This window comes from Rutilus rutilus (assembly GCF_951802725.1).
Source record: "Rutilus rutilus genome assembly, chromosome: 5".
In the NCBI taxonomy this organism is placed as follows: Eukaryota; Metazoa; Chordata; class Actinopteri; order Cypriniformes; family Leuciscidae; genus Rutilus; species Rutilus rutilus.
The window spans coordinates 7,688,168-7,710,534 of NC_140213.1; the positions used below are offsets into that span (position 1 = coordinate 7,688,168).

The 22,367-nt window shown below is 39.5% G+C and overlaps 2 protein-coding genes across 4 annotated transcripts; one reads left to right on the top strand and one right to left on the bottom strand.

The window, feature by feature from the left end:
• The first annotated feature begins 10,789 nt into the window (after positions 1-10,789).
• ttc36 (tetratricopeptide repeat domain 36) lies at positions 10,790-13,490 on the top strand. Its single transcript, XM_084410125.1, has 3 exons — positions 10,790-10,944; positions 11,200-11,388; positions 12,985-13,490. Exons 1-3 carry the CDS (start codon positions 10,839-10,841, stop codon positions 13,251-13,253), a joined length of 564 nt encoding a protein of 187 aa, XP_084266251.1. The 5' UTR covers positions 10,790-10,838; the 3' UTR covers positions 13,254-13,490.
• Positions 13,491-14,128: 638 nt separating this feature from the next.
• LOC311291205 (F-box only protein 40) lies at positions 14,129-18,758 on the bottom strand. Of its 3 annotated transcripts, XM_084410123.1 has the most exons (5): positions 18,531-18,758; positions 18,087-18,111; positions 16,098-17,942; positions 14,735-14,815; positions 14,129-14,292 (listed from the first exon to the last, which is right to left on the bottom strand). In XM_084410123.1, exons 2-5 carry the CDS (start codon positions 18,087-18,089, stop codon positions 14,248-14,250), a joined length of 1,974 nt encoding a protein of 657 aa, XP_084266249.1. In that variant the 5' UTR covers positions 18,090-18,111; positions 18,531-18,758; the 3' UTR covers positions 14,129-14,247. The 3 variants fall into 3 exon arrangements, with proteins under 3 accessions (XP_084266249.1, XP_084266250.1, XP_084266248.1); XM_084410124.1 differs by lacking the exon at positions 14,129-14,292 and having other exon boundaries at positions 14,479-14,815; positions 16,098-17,812; positions 18,531-18,752; XM_084410122.1 differs by lacking the exon at positions 14,129-14,292 and having other exon boundaries at positions 14,479-14,815; positions 18,531-18,752.
• Positions 18,759-22,367: the final 3,609 nt, after the last annotated feature.

Sequence of the window (22,367 nt, forward strand, 5' to 3'; positions counted from 1 at the left end):
TGTTTTGAACAATTTCTTTGTCATCTGCAGATTGATTTTAAGTAGGGGAAGGAAAAAAAATCGATTTAAATCGTAAATCGGATTTTTTGTGAAAAAATCGGGGATTTTTTGTGAAAAAATCGGGGATTTTTTTTTTAGGCCATATCGCCCAGCCCTAACCTCATGATTCTCATTTGCTCTGACATGCACTGTGAGCTGTAAGGTCTTATATAGACAGGTGTGTGGCTTTCCTGATCAAGTCCAATCCGTATAATCAAACACAGCTGGACTCAAATGAAGGTGTAGAACCATCTCAAGGATGATCAGAAGAAATGGACAGCACCTGAGTTAAATATAGTGTCACAGCAAAGGGTCTGAATACTTAGGACCATGTGATATTTCAGTTTTTCTTTTTTAATAAATGTGCAAAAATGTCAACAATTCTGTGTTTTTATGTCAATATGGGGTGCTGTGTGTACAATAATGAGAAAAAAAAAGAAGAACTTAAATGATTTTAGCAAATGGCTGCAATATAACAAAGAGTGAAAATTTTAAGGGGGTCTGAATACTTTCCGTACCCACTGTATATATATATTAGACTATATATATATATAAATAAATCATATTTTATTGAGCCTATAAGTGTCCCACCATTGCAAACTGAGGCATGTCATGTCGTGGACAGTCTCTGCTTCTAATAGACAGAAGCTGGTCTACTTTGAATAAGAGATTGAATCTGCCAGGCTTTGCTATGTAAATGCATGCTAATTTATGCGTGAGTGATGTGCAGATGTTGGGCAGATCAGATGTAGAGGGGCAAAGGGACGTGATTTCTGTTCCATGTTCATTTGTCATCATCAGTGTTTTTCACAAGGTGGCCAGGGAGTGATCTGATCCAACGATCCCTCTGAAAGAGAATAGCGGTATAACAGCTAACACGCACACTGAGCTCAAATATTTCCATTGAACTACACTTGAGAAATCGCAGTTTGTGTCCTCCGGTGTAAGTCCTAATTTGGTTGTTGTTAATCGAAGATTTATGACTATATACCTGTTTGGAGAGTATAAATACAGAAAAAGTCATGATGATTTAATGTCCATAATAATACAAATGCGTTCAGATTAGCATGGCTTTTTTGCTGATAGTTGCATTTTGTGCTTGACTTATTACCGCAGCTATTTCATATTAGTTATTTGTAGGATCCAGCAAATGGTTCGGAAACTCTGGCCTTTTGCAAAGATGCATTTACATAAACAGGATAATTTATAAAATAAAAAAATAAAAAACTGATGACTAAACTTAAGTGTGCCTTGTGTAATCCTGCAACACGTGTTCATGTTTTTTTAAACACATGGCTATAGGGTTTGTTCAGAAAAACACTGACAAATGCCCTTATCAGCGATTTAAGCAATGGGCAATTAGAGTCCTATGTAAGGACAGAAGGTAAGGCACTATACAGCATTGTTTACATAAATGTCCCCCTTTTTCTTGAGGTTTACTATTTGTCTTATTAGTCTATATTAATCAGTGAAGCAGTAAAACCCTTTATCTAATAAAAAATATATCCATTTAAATGAGAACTAATGGTGATCAGGCACTCCTGCCAGACTCCTGTGGGAATGTACAGTCCAGTCCAAATATGAAAAGGTGTCTGCCACCCTCATGTGGCATTGAGAGAAAACGCAACCACTTCTCACCATCCACTTCAGGTGAAGGCAATACATGTACATGGCCAGTGGGCAATGTAAAAAAAAACACAAGAGGCAAATTATGGAATGTTAAACAACAATCGCACATATCATTTTGAAGATTGTTAGTAACATAAAATTTTAATAATTATAAGACACCGAAATATAAGGGATCCTGGGGCTAGTTGTCACATGTGGAAGCAGTCATAAGGGCTATATCTATATTACATTAACTACAATGGTTTGCAGTTGCACAAAGGTTTTTTTTTTTTTTTTTTTTTTTTTTTTATTATGTTTTTTATATCAGTCTATGCTATATGTTTGTTTTATACCTAATGTAATCTTAAATTGGGATTTTTCTTTTTTTTTTAAATGCTGTCCTCCAAACTATAGGGTCAATGCTAGATGCTTTTTTATTTTTATTTTTATTTTTTTTTACCTGGGAACAATATAAAGTACCGCTGTGCCACAGTAAAATATTACTGATAAATTGTTGCCTGATGATGGAGATTGCCGTATACTGACTCCATATTCATTCCCACTTATAATATTTTAGCAATCATGTTTGTCACTACCATCAGCGATTTAGAATCAGTAGGGATTTGCAAATAAATCACTATTAATTGCAAAAAGAATTTAAACAGTTTCAAAAGGGGATACTTTATTAGACAGAAATCAAAAATAGCACTGAATATTAACCTACAATCCATTAAATGAATCAAAACACGCAAATGTACAGTGGCCGAGAGAGCTCAATGCACTGCAACTGAAGAAAACACATGCAAATAGAAAAAACACCCGCAAATTAAGAAAACATCTTCATCAGTTTTACAACACATGTGTGCTCCAAATACTCACAACACAACCAAATACAGAAATGCATTGCAAAAGTTCACAACACAACCAAATACAGAAACGCGTTGCAAATAGCACAGACCCCAATGGAAATGTTTCCAGGGGACCCCAATAAGTGACGAACCCGGTTGGGACATGCTTATAGCTCAAAGTCTACTTTTTACTTTTTTACTTTTTTTTTGCAAAACATACAGAGATGACCTGTTTATGACACATAACTTTGTATACAATATACAAAATGTATTACCAATATGTTTCACAAATGAGAGGAGTTAACAATGAGCTGAAAACTAAAATAAATAAATAAGATAGAGAAAAAGAACATGAGGGTAAGATACTAATCTATACGAGATACTAATCAGTTACATTGTACAAATTTTGTCATGCTATGTTTAAATAAGTTTCATAATAATGTTAGGTAATGCAGGGTCCAAAGATGAGAAGGCAAGCTTTAAAGTTGAGACACTCACACACAGATATATAATGCATATTTTAAAACCTTTTTTGTATAAAATGTATATTTATTTGCAACATTTATGTTAACCGCAATAATAATACATTTATGTCGTAAGAACAGCTATTCAGCTGATGGACACTGTGCTTTGTTGTCATGGGAACATCCCAGGTGAAAATAATGAGGAAATTAAGTTGTCTTTCGTTGCTCCCTTCATCAAGTGCGTTCCAAACGGCTACATAATGGCACACAAGTCCCTGCTCACTCCAAAGTCCCCACTTCAAGGGCTCTGCCGTCTGCCCTTTGAAGAGAGTAGGGCATAGGGATGCTCACAAGCAATAAGCACGTCCCAGCCCGGTTCGTCACTTATTGGGTCTGTGCTATTTGCAGCGCGTTTCTGTATTTGGTTGTGTTGTGAGTATTTGGAGCACACATGTGTTGTGAAACTGATAACGATGTTTTCTTAATTTGCAGGTGTTTTTCTATTCGCATGTGTTTTCTTCAGTTGCAGCGCGCTGAGCTCTCTTGGCCACCATACAAATGTCTTCTGTCATTCATGTAAAAGGTAATTTATATCCATATATCCAAAACAGTATCAAAAATGAGTATCAAAATATGGGGACACTTTTTGATGGGTGGCCTGAGCCCCACAACTTGTGAAAGGCTAAAAACTTGTGCTTCAAACTAAGGTCTTAATATCATATTTTAGAGAACACAATGCAGGTGAACACAATACAACTATATTGGTAGAGGCATTTAACAGGAGGCAACTATATACAGTAATTCAACTATCGTCTCAGGTTACGTATGTAACCCTGGTTCCCTGATAGGGAACGAGACGCTGCGTTTGAGACACTGTGGGAACGCGTCGTGAAGCACGTGTATAATCAGTCCAATGGAAAGACGAGACGTCATAGGCGGGTGACGTCATCGACCAGGAAACTATAAAGCACCCCTGAAACCAGACCGCGCTAGCTTCTGGTAAGCCTGAAGCAAGTCGATCAGGGCATGTAGGAAGTATGGCAGGCGAACGCAGCGTCTCGTTCCCTATCAGAGAACCAGGGTTACATACGTAACCTGAGACGTTCCCTTTCAAGGGAACTCAAGCTACGTTTGAGACGCTGTGGGAACCCCATACCCACTACGCCATAATACCAAATGCTCGTTCTGTGTGAAGTGCTTGTGCACACTAAGAAGCAAGCAACCTAGCCCCAGGAGTGGAGAGGTCGAGATCATAAAATCTGACAAATGTATGTGGTGAGGACCAGCCCGCCGCATTACAAATATCCTGAAGAGAAACTCCCGAAATTAAAGCCTTAGAGGCAGCCATACTCCTCGTAGAATGGGCCCGAACAGCCAAGGGTGAAGGCTGTCCGGCCGCTTCATAAGCAAGTGAGACAGCCTCAACTACCCACTTGCTCATTACCTGTTTAGATGCAGGGCAACCTTTCTTAGGTGACCCGAAGCAGACAAATAATTGCTCTGATTTACGCCACAGGGCAGCTCTGTGAACGTAAGCATCCAAAGCCCGAACGGGACATAACAGATTAAGTTTTTCCTGATCTGGGGTATTAAATGGTGGAGGATAAAAGGCCTGCAGCACTATTGGGCCTGCAACATTAGTAGGGACCTTAGGGATGTAACCCGGTCTAGGGTGAAGAAATGCCTTCACCATACCAGGTGCAAATTTCAAACATGAAGGAGCAACCGACAAGGCTTGCAAATCTCCAATTCTCTTGATAGAAGAAATAGCGAGTTTTTAGAGTGAATAACTTTTCTGAAACCTCTTCAATGGGCTCGAAGGGAGCCAAAGCCAGACCCTCAAGTACAATGGCCAAATCCCAAGCCGGTGCTCTAGAGTGCAATGCAGGTCTCAACCTCAATGTACCACGGAGAAAACTAATAATAAGAGGATCTCTCCCAAGAGAAGTGCCCCCTAGAGGGGTGTGGTAGGCCGATATAGCCGCCACATATACCTTTAAGGTAGAAGGAGATAATCCAGCAGAGAAACAGTCTTGCAAGAAATCAAGAACTGTACCAAAAGGGCAGTTAACAGGATCTAGGTGACATTCACCACACCAGGCAGAGAATAATTTCCATTTCAGTACATACATTTTTCCCGTAACGACCTCAGTCGAGAGACCGGATTCTATAAGCCGGGCCCCCTCAGAGGCCAGGCCCACAGTTTCCACAACTCCGGATGAGGGTGAAATATTGTGCCCCCTGCTTGGGACAGCAGGTCCCTCCTGAACGGAATCTCCATGGGAGAGCCGTCTAGAAGGGACACTAGGTCCGAGAACAACACTCGGGCCGGCCAGTGAGGGGCTACTAATAGCAGACGGGCCCCTTCCCGGCAAACTCTCTCCAGAACACCCGGAAGCATGGATATCAGGGGGAAATGCGTACCGGTGTAGCCTCGGCCACACCTGCACCATCGCATCCAGACCGAGAGGAGCTGGGTGCGTAAGGGAGAACCACATGGGACAATGGGTTGTCTCCAAGCGGCAACATTCTGATCTGAAAAATGAAGCCTACCCGGAAGTGCGAAAAACTGCAATACATCGAAAATCCGCTAGAGGGAGGTCCCAAAAGGGAGCAAATGTCCATAGCCCCCATGTTAAAATGTCCGTTTTCACAGCATAAATTCATGTTTTTAGAAGTTGGTCCCATGGACTTTTATTGTATTTTTCGATAGCTTCCGAGTGCCTGACAACTGTGAGGGGGGTGAATTTTTTTCTAACTTGTTAGTTTAGATCGTATTTAGATATAAAATATATGACAATAAGGGCGTGGTTAACTTTGAGTGACAGCTTGATTGACAGCTGACAAGGCAGCGCCACGGAGAATGACAACAAGAAGCGCCATTTTTTTAATACAGTTGACATATAATACTACTGTTTACGTATCATGAAATGTAGTTTTAAGAGTTTTTCAGGCGAGAATGTAGTTGTTTAAAGCTCAAATCTGTGGTTTATTTAAAGATTTATGGAAATTTTATCCAGTTGATCCGGCGATGACCGGGCGCTCGGCGTTCATGTACCCCACCTGGAGCAGTCTTTCATCGGCTTGACGTTATGAGGTTTGCCGCCAATGCCGCGGACTCTGGCGTCTCTTTAGTGGTTAAACATGAGATATTGTGTATATTTATATCATCTTGTGTATATCTAATGGGCGATTTTTGGTCTCGCGAATCTAAATTTTTTTCCGTTTTGGCTGAAGGGAAGTTTCATAACTTTATAGTCTATACATCGGTAAAGTTATAATAGCTTATAGAGCGCTGACTTTGTATGTTTGACTGAATTGTTTGCTTTATTTGTATAGCTTCTTATACCTTTTACGTATACTTTTTATAATGGCTAATATTGATAAAACTGAAATTGAACAAAAAGAGACTGGGTTGAGTTTTGCCATTTTAAATTATAATACAACGAAGATGATCTGTAATGTTGTTTACTGCAAAATCTGTTGTTTAGTACAAATGCACATATTGCCTGGACCATAAAATGTGTAATATATTTAAAATGAAAAGAGGCAGGTTTGTGTTTTATATTTTGTTTTTTCATAAATAGGCAAACGTTATGTGCAGTTGAATATAATCAATATGCATTGCCTGAACTACATTTGTGTGGCTATAATGTTTAAGATTTCTTTAAATGAAAACGAAAAGAGTTCGTATGGTGTTTTATGACATATTTCGTTGCCTAAAATATACACAGAGATAACCGAAGTAGCAGAGCGAGCTGTGACGCGCGCTGCGTTAGAAGGTGGGCGGGGTTAGCATTTCCCAAGATTTTCCAAGATGGCGCCGCCCATACCCCCCATAAACGGCTTCAAACCCGTTCTTCAGAAAGTCTATGGGTGACGTCACAGACGCTTTGTCCATATTTTTTACAGTCTATGGTTGTCTCTGATGATGCGAACAGGTCGATTTATGTGCCAAGAACATCGATAGTCCTGCCAAAGACCTTTCGCCGAGCGGCCACTCATGACCGCCCCCCACATGCCCTGGAGTCTCAGAGGAGCCAGAGCTGCATCCACGCATTTTGTAAAGGTGCGGGGTGATAAACCTAGGCCGAAGGGAAGAACCCGATACTGGTATGCTTCAACCCCGAAAGTGAACCTCAGGAAGATGTGATGAGGAAGTGAACCTTCCTGTGATGAGGATGGATAGATACATGGAAGTACGCGTCCTTCAAGTCTATTGTGACAAACCAGTCCTCGGACTGAATCTGTGACACAATCTGTTTGAGTGTAAGCATTCTGAACTTGAGTTTCTGAACTCTGCTGTTTAATTGACGCAGAGCTAGAATAGGACGCAACCCCCCATCCTTCTTTGGAACAATGAAGTAACGGCTGTAAAACCCTGACTCTCTGCTGGGAGGAGAAACCCTTTCTATAGCTCCTTTTTGTAGAAGCGTCAGTACTTCCTGCTCCATAACCAGAGCCTGCTCGGAGTCCACCAATGTGGGAAGGACCCCTTGAAATCTGGGCGGACGAGAACCGAACTGAATTCTGTAACCCTTTTCTATTATATGCAGGACCCACTGAGAAATATTTGGTAGTAGTTTCCACGCTGCCAGAAATTCTACTAAGGGAACCAGTCTCTCGAGACTGGCCTCTGGATTTGGTTGAACAGTCATTTCGGTGCCCTGAAACGGCGAATCGGCAGGGAACAACTGAACTGGCAGCGCTGCGACTCTCCTCAGAGAATCGCCCCCCAGAGGGCGCAGAGGAGGAACGATTTCTCGAAACCGTCCCTCCCAGGAGGGGACCACCCTCAGAAGCCTGACAACCTTGGCGTCAGGACTTCTTCTTAGTCCAAGCTCTCTTAGAGAAGACAGTCCTCAGATCCTGTCTACCCCTAACAGGCTTAAACTGTGACCGCCATCCAGGTTCCCCAGGTTGTGGAGGAGCCCGAGCGGCGACGCTCTGTTTCTGCTGCACTCTGTGCTGTTGTGAGGAGCTCGTAGACAGCCGAGACATTGGACCGTCGAGGAAGAAACCTCTGGAACGCCGCAGATTGTTTTTCCGTTTCTTGAAACCTATCGACGACACAATTTTATAGCGTCGCCGAACAGACTTGTAGGCAAAAGCGGCGCGTCCAGAAGAACAGACCTATCTCTATCTTTAATATCTGAAAGATTTAACCACAGATGACGTTCCGTGGCCACCAGGGCTGCCATAGAACGGCCCACAGATTTGGCCGTCTCCTTGGTGGCCCAGAGAGATAGATCTGAATTGCGTCGAATTGCGTCAGCGCTAACTTCCTCACAATCGTCCATGTCCTTCAGCAGGTCAGCCTGGTATGCTTGGAGAATAGACATGGTGTGTAAGCACCAGCGAAGATGTAGCTTTTAAGGGCTTGGTGTGTAACTTCGGGGCTTTCAGTGATGACGCTGTCTCGGGGGAGAGATGGCTCGCAAGCATCTCTTCCGCCCGAGGCATTGTCATATAGCCATAGTGTGATATACCTTTAATATTACTATAGTTAGATGTTTGTGGATTATGCACTCTGAAAGACACCGGTTTATTCCACGATTTCGACACCTCGGTGTGGAGATTGGGAAAAAACAGGAGTTCCCGACGAGGAGGTTGTGATCTAGATGGCAAATTTCGATCATCTAAAAGACTCTTTCTAGATTCAGTTTCAACTTCATCTGCTGGCCAGTCAATATTTAATTTAGCTACAGCACGAGTCAAGACCTCCATTAGCTCCTCATCAACAGAGGTATGAGCTGGCGAAGACTCATAATCCCCTGTATCAATACTAAAGACATCCAGTTCCTCAGAACTGGATAGCCGCAGCATTGGTGCCTCAACCTGGGAAGGAGAAGCCGCAGAGCGGGCTCCTTCCTGGGCAGAGGCACTGGATTCAGCAGGTAAGGGCTGAGAAAGGGTGGGGCCCGTCTCAAACCCCGCTACTAAATCCATATGCGAACCCCAAGATGAAAGCCACCTCGGGGAGCACGAACCAAACTGTCCTCCTTGAAGAACGCCCGGCGGAAGCGGAGCGTCCTCACGGACAGCCTCTCACAATGCTCTCAGTCAGCCCCCACGAGGACTGACTGGGCATGCTCCACTCTCAAACAAGCAACACAAAGCTGATGTGTGTCCCCACCCGTGATGTAACGGGGGCAGGGAACAACACAACGCTTAAAATCTTGCTTGCTCGCCATTATATATGATATATATGAACTTGACAGACAACAATAAATATGACAAGGACAGATGAGAGCGCTTGCTGAAGGCACAGAAGCTAGCGCGGTCTGGTTTCAGGGGTGCTTTATAGTCGATGAACGTCACCCGCCTATGGCACCTCGTCTTTCCATTGGACTGATTATACACGTGCTTCACGACGCAATCACGCAGGGCGTTCCCACAGCGTCTCAAACGCAGCTCGAGTTCCCTTGAAAGGGAATCATCTATTTTCCAAACCGTTGGATGCTTTTGTCTATTAATTAACTGAATGGTTTTTAGATTGAATTTAGGTCCTCAGTGTCATCAATTGTGCAAGCATGTTCAATATGTACTTGATCTTTACTTTCGTTTGCTTTTCATTCACAAAAAAGAGATCAAAACTTGTGGGCTGATTCCATGGTGATAATAGGGCCTAATATTACTGATTTTTGGAAAAAGGTGAGAACTTTTAACAGCTGCAGAATCTATCTTCCATATACCTTAGATGGACTCTCTGGAACAGAGTTTTGGAGCATTATTGTAATTATTCAATTGTGTCCAAGATTATCTGTATAAGGTGGGCAACATGTAGGGTAATGATCCAATAGTGATTGTCACATGAGGTGTACTAAGCTATAAGCAAGCTATCTGAGAACAAAGCAAGTGGCCTAGGACATATCTGTGCTGAACATCTTAAATATGGAATTAAGAGGTTTTATGATTCATGGTTTGTTACCAGATTTGATTTTGTCTGTTTTGTTAGCCAGTTATTAAGGACAAAGCTGGAAATGTAGGTAGTTTAGATAATTACTAGCCAGTATTCTTTCTAAAGTTTTAGAAAATATATTGCTGGATAGGATAAATGTGTTTATTAACTCGGCAGATAATCAGTTTGATTTTAAAGACCACTGATATAGTAATAGTAAATAATTAGAGATAAAAACTCATCAGTTCATCAGTTTAATTGATGCATCCAAAGCTTTTGTAGGTATGTTGGTATGCCCACCGGTTAATATAAGTAAAATGGGACAATAAAGTCTCTGCCCCTTTTGGTGTATCTAAATGATTGAAAGCCTGCAACACTGGGTGTATGATTGGGCATGTTTTAGGGAATTATGTTATGTATGCTGATCTTATGGTTTTTAGTCCTAGTAGTGCTGGTCTCCAACAGCTTCTAAACAGATGTTCTATGTGGAGTGCAGGAGTTAATACTTTTCAAGCTGTGTTACAAAATTCGTATGTATACATTTATCTGCTGGCTAAATGTTTCCAAAAATAAAAATATTTTATTTTGTGTTGAGCACAGGAAAGAAATTCAAGAATTCAATTAAATAAATTCAACTTGATGGTGAGTAAAGGATGACTGAATTTTCATTTTTGGATGAACTATCCCGTTGTTTAAGTTGTAGGCTATGCAGTTTTACAAAGAATTTTCTTAGCTTGCCAGTTTGTAGAAATGTCTGAAGGTGCTACACACAATGACTTAGACAGAGCAGTATGTATGTCAGACTTTTATATCCTTAACATCCCACAGACTTAATCAAACACAGACCATTTCAAAGTCCTGCTTCCACCCCCTCTTCTGATTGGCTAGTGCAGAGTGCTGGAAAGTGTTTTGCAGAGAACTCCTCTTTTTCTATAGAAATCCTCTCATTTTGGATCTTGGTCCACTCACTGAGAGCAAATGGCATCAGCTCATGACAGAGCCGTTTTACAGGCCATCTTTAACCCTACCAGCCCTTTTGGAGATATTCCTGGATTAAATCAAGAAGATGATCTAATAGATGATGGTAAGATGAAAATCCATAATCAGAGGATAAATGACTAATAATGATAAACAACAGTCTCTCACTTAATGTTACATTGTGATAGATAGATAGATAGATAGATAGATAGATAGATAGATAGATAGATAGATAGATAGATAGATAGATAGATTTACTTTTAGACATAAATCACTTCTTTCATACTTGAAAGTTTCAAATGCTACAAAGATGTGTTTGAATGTGAACACTTCTATGCATTTCTTTCATTTCTATCTATAGACAGTGCTTTTGAGCCAGAGCTAGTGAAACAGGTGAAAGATCTGGAACTGCAGGGAGTTTCGGCTGCCGAGTCTGGAGACCTGCTCGCTTCTCTTCAGCATTTTAACCAGGCCATCAGAATCCTTCCTCAAAGGGCTTCTGCCTACAACAACCGAGCCCAGACAAAACGCCTGCAGGGAGACACGAAAGGTGATACGCCTCTTCCTCTCTCACCCAAAATTGGCTGGAAAGTTTTCCAACTTTAATTTCTACATTTCTTTAATAACTCAGAGACCATCAAGGAAATATATTCTAAGTAGGCAGTACACTAGTGGCAGTAAAACAACTACTTGTATTGCTGTTCACACAAATCATTACTAGCATACAGAGGCAGATTATCAATGAATTAAGACTTATTTCCATGCAGCTCCACGCACAATACTTGACAATGTTATGACCTCAAAGCACTTTTCATAGTACAGTGCATGATTGGTAAACTAATACATCGTGACATTCACATCACATAACTAAATCCATATAGCTTTTCTGACATAGTAAACTTGCTCGAGTCTCGTGAAAAGCGAGTCATGATAGAGTTCAAAGACTTGTAAAAACCAGCTAAAATGGCTTGGTTGCTTCACCAAATGTGTTTGTCACGTTTAGTCACTCTTAAAAATAAAGGTTCTTTATTGACATTGATGGATCCGTAAAGATCATTTAACATCCATGGAAACTTTCCATTCCACAAGAGGTTCTTTAGATTTTCTTCACACTAGGAAAAAAATGGTTCTTTTAAGAACTGTTCACTAAAAGGTTCTTTGGAGAACCAAAAATGGCTCTTCTATGGCATTGCTGCGATAACAACCTTTAGGAACCTTTATTTTTGACCTTTTAGTGCCACTAAGCAGACATTTTGTTTCAGAACTGCAGCCATACATACAACTTTCAACATAATAAAACATTGCCAGATACACATTGTTTCACGTGTTAGTATACTTACTTTTTCCCACCAATAAGACTGAGTTTTTAAATGTTTAAGCTTGTTTCCATCATGTAATAAAAAATAAAAGTAATTGCAACAATTACCTGCACAATTTTGACTTTTATTTATAAAATGGGGGTTAACATCTTGCAATTCTCTGTTTTTATCTCACAATGTGGAGGGTCAAATTCAGATTTGCGTGATATAAAAAGTCACAGTTGTCTTTTTTTATTAATTAATTATTCTGTGGCAGAAGTAAGCTTCCATATAAAAGATCTAGGCCTGGTTTCAAAGACAATGCTTAGATTAAGCCAACCTGATCTCACTGCAATTCGTACGAATTTTACGAGGTGGCTAATTCGTACACATTCATATGACCTCACTTGTAAAAAAAAATCTAAATCGTACATATATTATGAATTCGTACGAATTACCTACCCATGGCCCCACCCCTAAACCTACCCATCACTGAGGTTTAGACATATCATACAAATTTGTACGAATTAGCCACCTTTTACTCACTCGTACAAATTTGAATGAATAGGTTGTGAGATAGCGTTGGATTAATTCAGGATTAGGCCTTAGTTCATTTGGGACATTTAAGTAGCTTTAATAAACATGCCTTAGAAACATTACTAATGTGCATCTTGAGACAAAACTATGGCACTGACATATTTTAAGATATGTCAGTGCAAGTTGCTTTCAGTTTAAACAGCTCAAACATTTTAGTCTGGGACTAGGTTTAAGCCTTGTCTGTGAAACCAGGGGGTAATTTTGGGTTTTATGCAAGAAATCTCACTTAACTGATCTATAATCTATTTTAGGTGCAGTTGAAGATCTGGAGCGTGCCATCACTCTCAGCGGCGGCGTTGGGCGATCGGCCTGCCAGGCTATGGTCCAGCACGGGCTTCTTCTCAGGTTGTCGGGTCGTGATGAGGAGGCTCGGGTGGACTTTGAGAGAGCAGCGGCTCTAGGCAGTGAGTTTGCCAAGCAGCAGGCTGTGATCCTGAACCCCTATGCTGCCCTATGTAACCGCATGCTGTCAGAGGTCATCAATAAACTACGCAACCCAGAAGTGTCAGAGATGCAATAGAGATTTAGCAACATACTCATAAATACTGTATATTCATTGTATTGAAACAAAGGCATTTGTTTATTAACTTTGTTTTTTAACTGGTTTTCATAAGTGAATCAAATTAAAGCTTTTTCAGGTTACTGTCACTTTGGGGGATGTGGGGAATGCAAAAAATAAAAATATTTCTGTGTCTAAAATACAGCATATATATGACTAATGAGAAAAAAATCTTTCAGGATTTTGCAACATCTAAAATTATGAGAGCACTGCATGGAGGAAGAGATGAATAAACTTTATGATGGAAATTTATGTCTTTATAATGAAAATAACCTTATAACATAAAAAGAAGAAATATTTAAGATCACTAATCAAATAAGTGATTCCTTTCTACTGATTCTCAAATCATGCAAAAAAAAAAAAAAAAGATCAGATTGGTTAAGCTTTACAATAACAAATTTGTTAACGTTAGTCAACTACATTAGTTTACATGAACTACTAGTAAACAGTACTTTTACAGCATTTGTTAAATCAAAATTTTTATTTGTTTATGTTAGTTAATGCACTGTGAACAAACAGTGACCAGTTGTATTTTTATTAACCAACATTAACAAAGATTAATAAATGCTGTAAAATTATATTGCTCATAGTCAGTTCATGTTAGTTAATATATTAACAAATGAGACCTTTTTGTAAAATGTTAACATCTAATTTTACACACACTCGAGTGCTCCTGTCATTAAACCGAATGTAGGACATACCAAAGACATTCTGATTGTCATGTTATTTTTTGTAAACGTATTATATTATGATAGTATAATTTGTAATGAAACAAAGGTATTGAATTCAAAATAAAAGCTTTTTCACTATCCCACTGTAAAATGCATTTGTAGTATCACGGTTATTTTGTAGCCTTTATGACAGTGTATTTATTTTTTTAGCCAGTAGAGGTCAGCAAAGATCTGTTTGGATAGTCCACTAAAAAAAAAAAAAAAAAAAAAAAAATCTGCATCATTTACTCACCCTCATGTTGTTCCAGACTTAAATGGCTTTGTTTCTTCTGTGGAACACAAAATAAGTTATTTTGAAGAATGAAGAATGTTGGTTACCAAACAGTTTTGTTACCACTGACTTTCAGTGTAAAGACAAATAATAATAATAATAATAATAGTAATTTCTCAAAATATCGTCTCTGACATGAGTGTGAGAGTAAATGATGACAGAATGATTTTTTTTTTTTTTTTTTTGTGAACTGTCCCTTTGACTATAACAATTTTATCTAGAAATGAGGTTTATTGATGAGGTTAGTGCATGCAGCATGCTTTTATATTATACATCCACAGCTTGCGCCACACAGCCGTCTCTTATTCTCTGTGTGCCTTGGCAGTAGTGAGGACACTATTGACTAGAGTCTGAAACTCTCCTTTTCTCTCCTGGAGATCTGTCATGCTGGGTAATGCCACAGGTTCACTTCGAATCTCCTTCTGATAGAAAGAACAGACCTTCAGGTGCTCTGCCATAGAGGGCATGTCTTCAAAGCACCATTTATCCACTGGAGAGAACACACTGCTAAACTCCCATACCTACATGGAGATGAGAAGGGTCCCATATAAATCAGTGCAATTTCAGTAAGGCTTTGTAATGACTGAAAACTATGGTCTTAAAAATATTTGGACACTTAAGCATCACTTACGTCATTGCATTAAAAGAAATCCAACCAAATGGCTTTTTTTTTGGTATTTTTTTTATATACTTTCAGGCAAAACATTCCCCACACCCACACACAAAAGATGTTAAATGATACAACTATGGTACTGTACAAAATTAAGTGCATGTCATTTTAAGTAATGCTGTTTTTTATTGAAATTACAAGGGCTAAATATATATATGCGCCTATCCAGTGCCTTTTATGAACATATCAATATGGTGATCAGTATTCCACAGTGCTATTCTCATTGGCTTTCCACAGTGCAGGTTACACCCCCTACTGGTTAAACGCTGGCATCAATTGCTTCCAAAACAATGAGCTGAGAGAGAGAGAGAGAGAGAGAGAGAGAGAGAGAGAGAGAGAGAGAGAGAGAGAGAGAGAGAGAGAGAGAGAGAGAGAGAGAGCACCTGTCATCCAAAATCAAACCTTTACCAGTGTATAGCTGACTGACATGGAGCCAGAGAGAGTAAAATGACCCATGTACGCCCTCTCTGACCCACATGCTTCAGAGAATAGATAACAGAGCTCCAACGTACTTAGAATGTTTATCATGCCCTGCAACACCGCTAATGTTCTTGGAATAAAATTAGACAGGGATGGAAAGATTTTTTTTCTTTTTTTTTTATATTGGTTTGTGACTGTGCACATGATTTTGAGACTTATGGGAATCTTTTTTATGAATAACTGAATGCATAATACAAAATTAAACAATACTGATAATAATATAAGTTATATATTATATTTAGGTTACATAAGCTATAACTCACATGAACTGGAATACAGTTAATGAATCATAAATAAAACCTTAATATATCCATTAGAGTATGTTGTGCATATGCTCTTATTGCGTTATTGCACACACACAATGCTTTAGTTTGAGGTTATAAAATAAAATCGTCCTAGAAAGTTAGGAACTTGGAAGTTTGGAAGAAATAACCAAAGCAGAACCATGCACTAATGTTTGGGGAACATTCTTTGTTTGCTGGGTTTATGGTGTAAAGCAGCTTAAAGATTATTTTGTGTTCCACAGGAAAAATAACATACAGGTTTGGAAAATAATTCAGAGAATAATTACAGACTTTTATTTTTTTATGCTTTTGAACTCTTCGAGGAATTAGTTGAAGAGTATTGACTGATGATATGAGCAAGGCATTTACCTTTTTCCGGGCCCTCCAGGTGAATCCACCATGCGAGTATGTCTTTTTCTCCCATTTGAGGTACACCATACCCTTTTGCTGAAGAACAGTGCTGCACACCTCCCTCATTAACTCGGAAACTTGAGATAGACGACCCAAAGACACACTATCCAGGTAACTCACAATGTGTTGTAAAAGCTCAAAAGGAAGTCTGCTCAGAGAATCCAAATTCCTTGCTCGTTTGCGTTCACTGTTAGTGATTCTTACTCCTTTGTAAAGTGATGGTGCCACCTCTGGTTGTAAGATGAAAGTGCTAAGATCTGTGTCATAGCTCACTGTAGCCTGATATTTAGATGGTCGAAATTTCTTCTGGCTGAAGGTGCAACCAAGGTAAGACAGTGGGCACCGTTGTAAAAACCAGCCTGTAAGACATGACTGAATGTCTCCATGCACGTTCTTAAAATGCCAGGGGTATTCATCACGCCTGAAGGCATGACAGCACAGGTAAGTAAAGGCTGAGCAGGATTTGTTGTGTCTCCTAGTCACACATTCGGTCTGAATCTGCACATGTAGGTTTTGCGGCTGGTCCTCAACAACATCGGCCAAAGATGCATCACTTTTGAATGGAGCAGAATGAAAGTCATAGGTCTGGGTGCCACAATCAACATATAGCCCGTCGATTCCAACAGACTCGCATATCTGATGACCTTTTAGTTCTCTTTCTAGTGCACACAGCAGTGTTGCCTCTATCTCATTCGCCTTTGGGAGCTCTTCAATACCAATGCCTAAATCAGATGTGTCCACATTCTGGTGTGTCTTCTTAACCATCTTTGATGGATCCTTGAGGTGGCTTCGCTTGGCTCTGTAGCTGGTTGGAAAGTTGAAAGAGTGTATGGTTTGAACTTCAATGGGCTCTAAATTACCATAAACAAAATCTTTCTCTTTAGGTGTGCAAGCAGCCAGCTGACCAAAGTTGATAAGCATGCATCCGTTGTGCACCAGATACATATTATACTCGGCCACATTGACTTCTTTACCGAGTCTCTCAAGAACGCCATCTTGCCAAGGAGCTAAACCTGTTCTGGAAATGTCATCATGGGAATTCTGAGGGGTCACTTTTGGGTCTTCCTTATCCTTAATCGGACAACTTTTATCATCTAAATTCTTCACAGTTTGCTTGCATCCTTCCTTCTCCTTCATAAACATTCTCTCCCACATCCCATAATTATCCAAGCAGGCCACATCTTTACTCTTAGCAAGGGCCAGCCTCTCCTCTTGGGTTAGTTCTTGTCCTTCTTCCCCATTAAGACTATTCTCCAACATTTCTTCCGGGTGTAAGTTCGGAGACTCCCAGTGCTCTGGATCAACACCTCCAACAGCTCCATCCAGTTGAACTTCAGGCTCCTCCATCTTGTCTATCAACTCAGGGAAGAGTGTCTTCATCTGAATTGAGCTAAACAAAAGCTTCTGATCTCTAAGGGCCATAGCAAGGTCTAACTGACTCATGCAGTTTGGATCCTGGATGGCATTTCTGTAGAAGGTGGTATCGGTCTCGTTCACAGGCCATCGGTTCCATTCCAGGGTACAAGTGATCACACTGGCAGGACACACTTCTAGGTGATGGGCAATTTTTTGACGAGTCATGGTCATGGGACAGCCATAGCCAGAGTTGAGGCAGTGTACAATTTCCATAGGGCAGAGAAGACGATGCTCATCCTCTTTACAAAGATGGAAGGCTGCACCGCATTTCAGCCGGCAGGAAATGAAGACACATGACGTTGAGATGTCTATAGGAATCGTGCAGTGCTGATTATGACATTTTTCACAGTGTGCATGAAGACATGAGCTGGTGGTGCTATTCTTGCCCTGAAGGTGACAATCCAAAACGTGTATTTGTGGCCAACATGATAACCACATTATTGTACTTGCATTGTTTAATACATAACAAAAGCAGTGAATACGTTAATACGAAAGCAGAAGTGTATGACAAATTTAAAACTTGAAGCTTACCATTCTTGTGTTTGAAAATAAGACTCTGAAATGAGACAAGGGAATAGATGCTGAAAGTAAACAAGCTTCTGAAATGTTCCAGTGTTGCTACTGTCTAGACTATTATTGACTTGTCTTTCAAGACTAGACATAACATAAGACCACATGAAAAAACAATTCTTAGACAATACCAAATCAACATTTACATATCAGACGCTTTCCAGAAGAGTGGGCACAACCTAAACATTTGAGCTATTTGACCATTAAACAATAGCAGAATGCCTAAGAAAACTGTTTATAATAACCATGCACCTTCAAACACTGCATCAGACAACCTTTGGATTTAAAATTGTTTTGACAATACATGTGCACAATTATTCTTCACTGAGAGAGAGCAGTAACACTCATAGACGTCTTTGTCATTGTTAAGGGTGTCAAGCATAAATACAGGTCAGCCTCACTTACCCCTGGCTCCCCTGATGAAGCTAGCACAACTTGTGTTTCTTTAAAGTCGTGGCCTTAATGGTTAGAGAGTCAGTCTGATAACCTAAAGGTTGCGGGTTCGATTCTCAATACCGGCAGGACATGACTGAGGTGCCCTTGAGCAAGGCACCTAACCCCCAGTCGCTCCTCGGGTGCCACACTGGCTGCCCACTGCTCCGTGTGTGTGTGTCCACTGTTTGCAGTGTGTGTGTGTTCACTTGTAAATACCTCTCCTGTGTTCAGCTGTTATAAATAGACAAAGAGGCAAGTAAGACTAAGTATTTGATAAACATAGGTACATTACATCACACACAATGACTGTCATTTGTACATTGGGCAAACTGATTGTCAAGAATTATCAATAGCTCTGAATTACCACATAACAATGAGGACAACAGTTGTTTATTTAACAATTGAGTTTTGGATTGGTGAGTAAATATGTGTGAATTGATAACAGGAGGCTAATATCCATAAAGAGCAAATATATTCAAAGAAAAAGAAAATCAATGCCTTTGCAATAACTGTACACACTCTTCTGAGCAATATGTTGCTGAATTATAAAACACAACATAATGATCATATTAAAAATACTGTCCACTAGGTGTCAGTACAGCCCTTTGATGTAGATTGTGGAATATCACAGGGTACATTTTTAGCCTGAATATTGCTTGTGTTGTGTTAATACTTATGAACTGATATAGAAATGAGCAGGAAGCATTAGAATGCAAGGGACATATATCTGACCATATTATTATGTATTTAACTCACAGTATTTAACTCACTCTAATTAGTTTTATTTATTTATTTAATGATTTTTATTTTATTTTTCTCAAAATTTGGTTTTATTTGATTTATAATTTCAGTGCTTTTTAAATATCATGTCCAAAAACTAGCTGTGTCTACAAAACAACAATGACCTTATTAGCATCCTTGGAGTATAAAAACGAATTAATCAGATGTCGGATCTGAAGTGAAGTCAGTCAATAAAATGAAAACTGCTGATGCCTCAATGAAAATTTTGGTCGATGAGTTTCTCACTTTCATTCAACCTGAAGAAGAAAACAAGGCCCATGTATGCAGGTGTTTACGATCATATAAATTTAGCCCATCAACAACAAATCTGCATCCAGTCTCAAGTTATTAATGTCAAAAAGTAATTAAAGCCACCTTGCAATGATGTCTTAACTGCTAATACTACTTAATGAGGAAAGGGATTTTATAGGTTCCCCCGGGACATAAAACTTTGTCTAATTTTGCTACATTAATGAAGAAAGTTTTAATCAGGACAAAATGAGTAAAATTGAAAATGAGGCGTTATTAGTAAAGCTGTTTTTACAACTAGACAGACTAATAACAGATTAGAGAACCAGCTACAGTCACAAGAGGAAGACGTGACCGCAGGTCAGTGCATCAAATGGAAAAGCATCAACCCATTAAAATTGAGTATGCGCTGAATGTCAGAGCTCTCTTTCACATGCAGCTCAATGAAAGATGAGTTTAACAGAAATTGCAGATTTGAGATACCTCTTCTTAAATGTAACATTTTGACAATAATGCACTCATGGGGTCAGTGTTTGACTGGTTTGTTTTGACCCAATGTCATATTAAATTGGCAAAAATGATCTTTCTGCTTAGATGATCATTGATAGCTTTGGAATAAAAATTTATGGATACAACATGTGTCCCAAGAAATCCATTATATTACAGTAATTGCTTCAAAGCATTCAGGGAACATCCAGCTCTCGTGCTTTCAGGAATGATAGCCTTTCAACTGCCATTTGAGATTAATGGAAATCCAACCGCTTTCTCCAGGTTTATTAGAGCTCCTTGGGTGCAGCCATATGGTATCCTTTTTGACCTTTAAAAATCTTCCTTTTTTAGGTGGATAATCAGGCTTGTATGGGAAAGTAAAATTTAAACATTGGAACATTTGCAACTTACACTTTTACTAATAAAATCTGACGCATCGCTTTTTGCCTTTGCTTTCATATTGCCAATGAGATTCATGTTTATATCTCTGATTGACAAAAAAGCAACCAAATGTCACCTAGCTACAAACTGATGAAGATAATTCAGCATCGGCATTGGTGTTAGAACAGTGTGTGTGTGTTTTGGAGTGTGTGTACACTTGTTCTTGTGTGAGTGTGTTTGCTGTTATGGAGCTATGAGATAAGAGGCCTGTTCCTGATAAGAGAACTGAACAGAATTCTGGGTGATGGCACATGCGGTTCACTTTGGCCGACTGATGGAAACATGGTCTATTTAACACACCCCATTTATCCTTGCTCCATATTTCACCTTCGGCTTTATGCTAGTAGCAGCAGTGCACCTTGGTAATCTTTTCTTGTTTGGAATGAATTATAGTGTTTGTATGTTTTGAAAGGTGTGGAAGGATGGCTTCATCTGTTTATTCTCTTTGCATCCTTGATTTGTGGACCCGAACGCATTGAATTTGAAAAGTATGATGACACTCCACAAGGACGCAAAACATTGCAAAGAACTCAAAGCCAAATTCACCTTTTCATCTATGGTCAGCTTTTACATGCCATGAAGCCTTTTGATGACTTACAATAGCAAATATGTGGATGCCTCAACTCATTTCAAATTGAATTTATTTCTTCTGTGAAACGCAAAAATAGATTTAGACATATTTAATTTGTATTTATTTTATTGGTTGATGTTAACAATCCTCTCCTTACAGCAGAACCATATTGATAGAAAGCATCGATGACAACTATAAAATTAAGGAAATTATGTGAAATGAGTGAACTATTTCTTTAACAACAGACTAAAATATCACCTTTAAATCTAATCTGCGTCATTTCGCAGCGAGTGACTGTATTGCTTCTGATGACAAACTGTGAGCACTAACCATGTCTCTTATTAAAGCACTTCCTATACTCACAATTTAAAAAGAGCCCTGACATTTCTTGCATTAGATGTCAAAGCCTGAATAATTGATATTTGCCTGAAGTCTCTTGCAAAATACAATTACAGAATTTAAATTCTCTCCCCAGTTAGACTAACGTTCTGAGAGGAATGGCCCTGCTGCTACCACACAGCAAGAACCTAAATGCAGCCCATTGAAGAAAAAAAAGAAAGAAAGAAAACTTGTCTGTGGCGACATTTCTGCAAAATAATATGCTTCTTAGACATTTCGCGCCACATTCAAACTGAAATATCCAGGGAGTGGCGATAAAAGCGCATTCAGTTTTGTCCGAAACAGTCAGATGAACGTCAATGTGTTGTGCGTATATCGGCAGTTTGGAAACATAATATTCGGTGAGTGCCGCTAAAATTCTCTATTTCTTTTGAAAATAACCACGTAGCCTATCCTAAACCATACCCTAAACCTAACCGATAGTGTCCACAAAAGCAAGCTTTTACTTGAGTCTTTAAACTCTTTTATCATGACTCATGTTTCACGAGTCTCGGTTTCACTACGTCAGAAAATACATAAATGTGGAGTTGGCTATGTGATGCAAAGGTCTAAATGTATTAGTTTACAAATTGTGCGCTATTGTAAAAGTGTTTTGAGGTCATATTGTGCAACATGATAATAAGTCTTTATTATTCGATAAACTGCCCCTGTTTGATTGTAGAAGAATAAAGGTTGTTGGTGTTTTACTGCCACTAATGTTCATTTCAGCTACTTCTGGCTGAGTTCTGGCATGAGTCTGTAGACTGGGTAAACCCAGCCCGGCGATTTGATTTCACCCTGCAGCTCAGGCTGGAAACCTGTACAATCTTCTATCCTGCTTCCATTACAAATCTGCGGGGACCAATCACAAACTGGCTTATCCACCTGGCGCGCTATTG

Coding starts and splice junctions, on each gene's coding strand:
- LOC311291205 (XM_084410122.1), bottom strand. Junction 14,816..16,097: donor CCTGGAGGGCCCGGAAAAAG/GTAAATGCCTTG, acceptor ATCTCCATGTAG/GTATGGGAGTTTAGCAGTGT.
- ttc36 (XM_084410125.1), top strand. CDS start 10,839: ATGGCATCAGCTCATGACAGAGCCGTTTTACAGGCCATCTTTAACCCT. Junction 10,945..11,199: donor AGATGATCTAATAGATGATG/GTAAGATGAAAA, acceptor TTCTATCTATAG/ACAGTGCTTTTGAGCCAGAG. Junction 11,389..12,984: donor CCTGCAGGGAGACACGAAAG/GTGATACGCCTC, acceptor AATCTATTTTAG/GTGCAGTTGAAGATCTGGAG.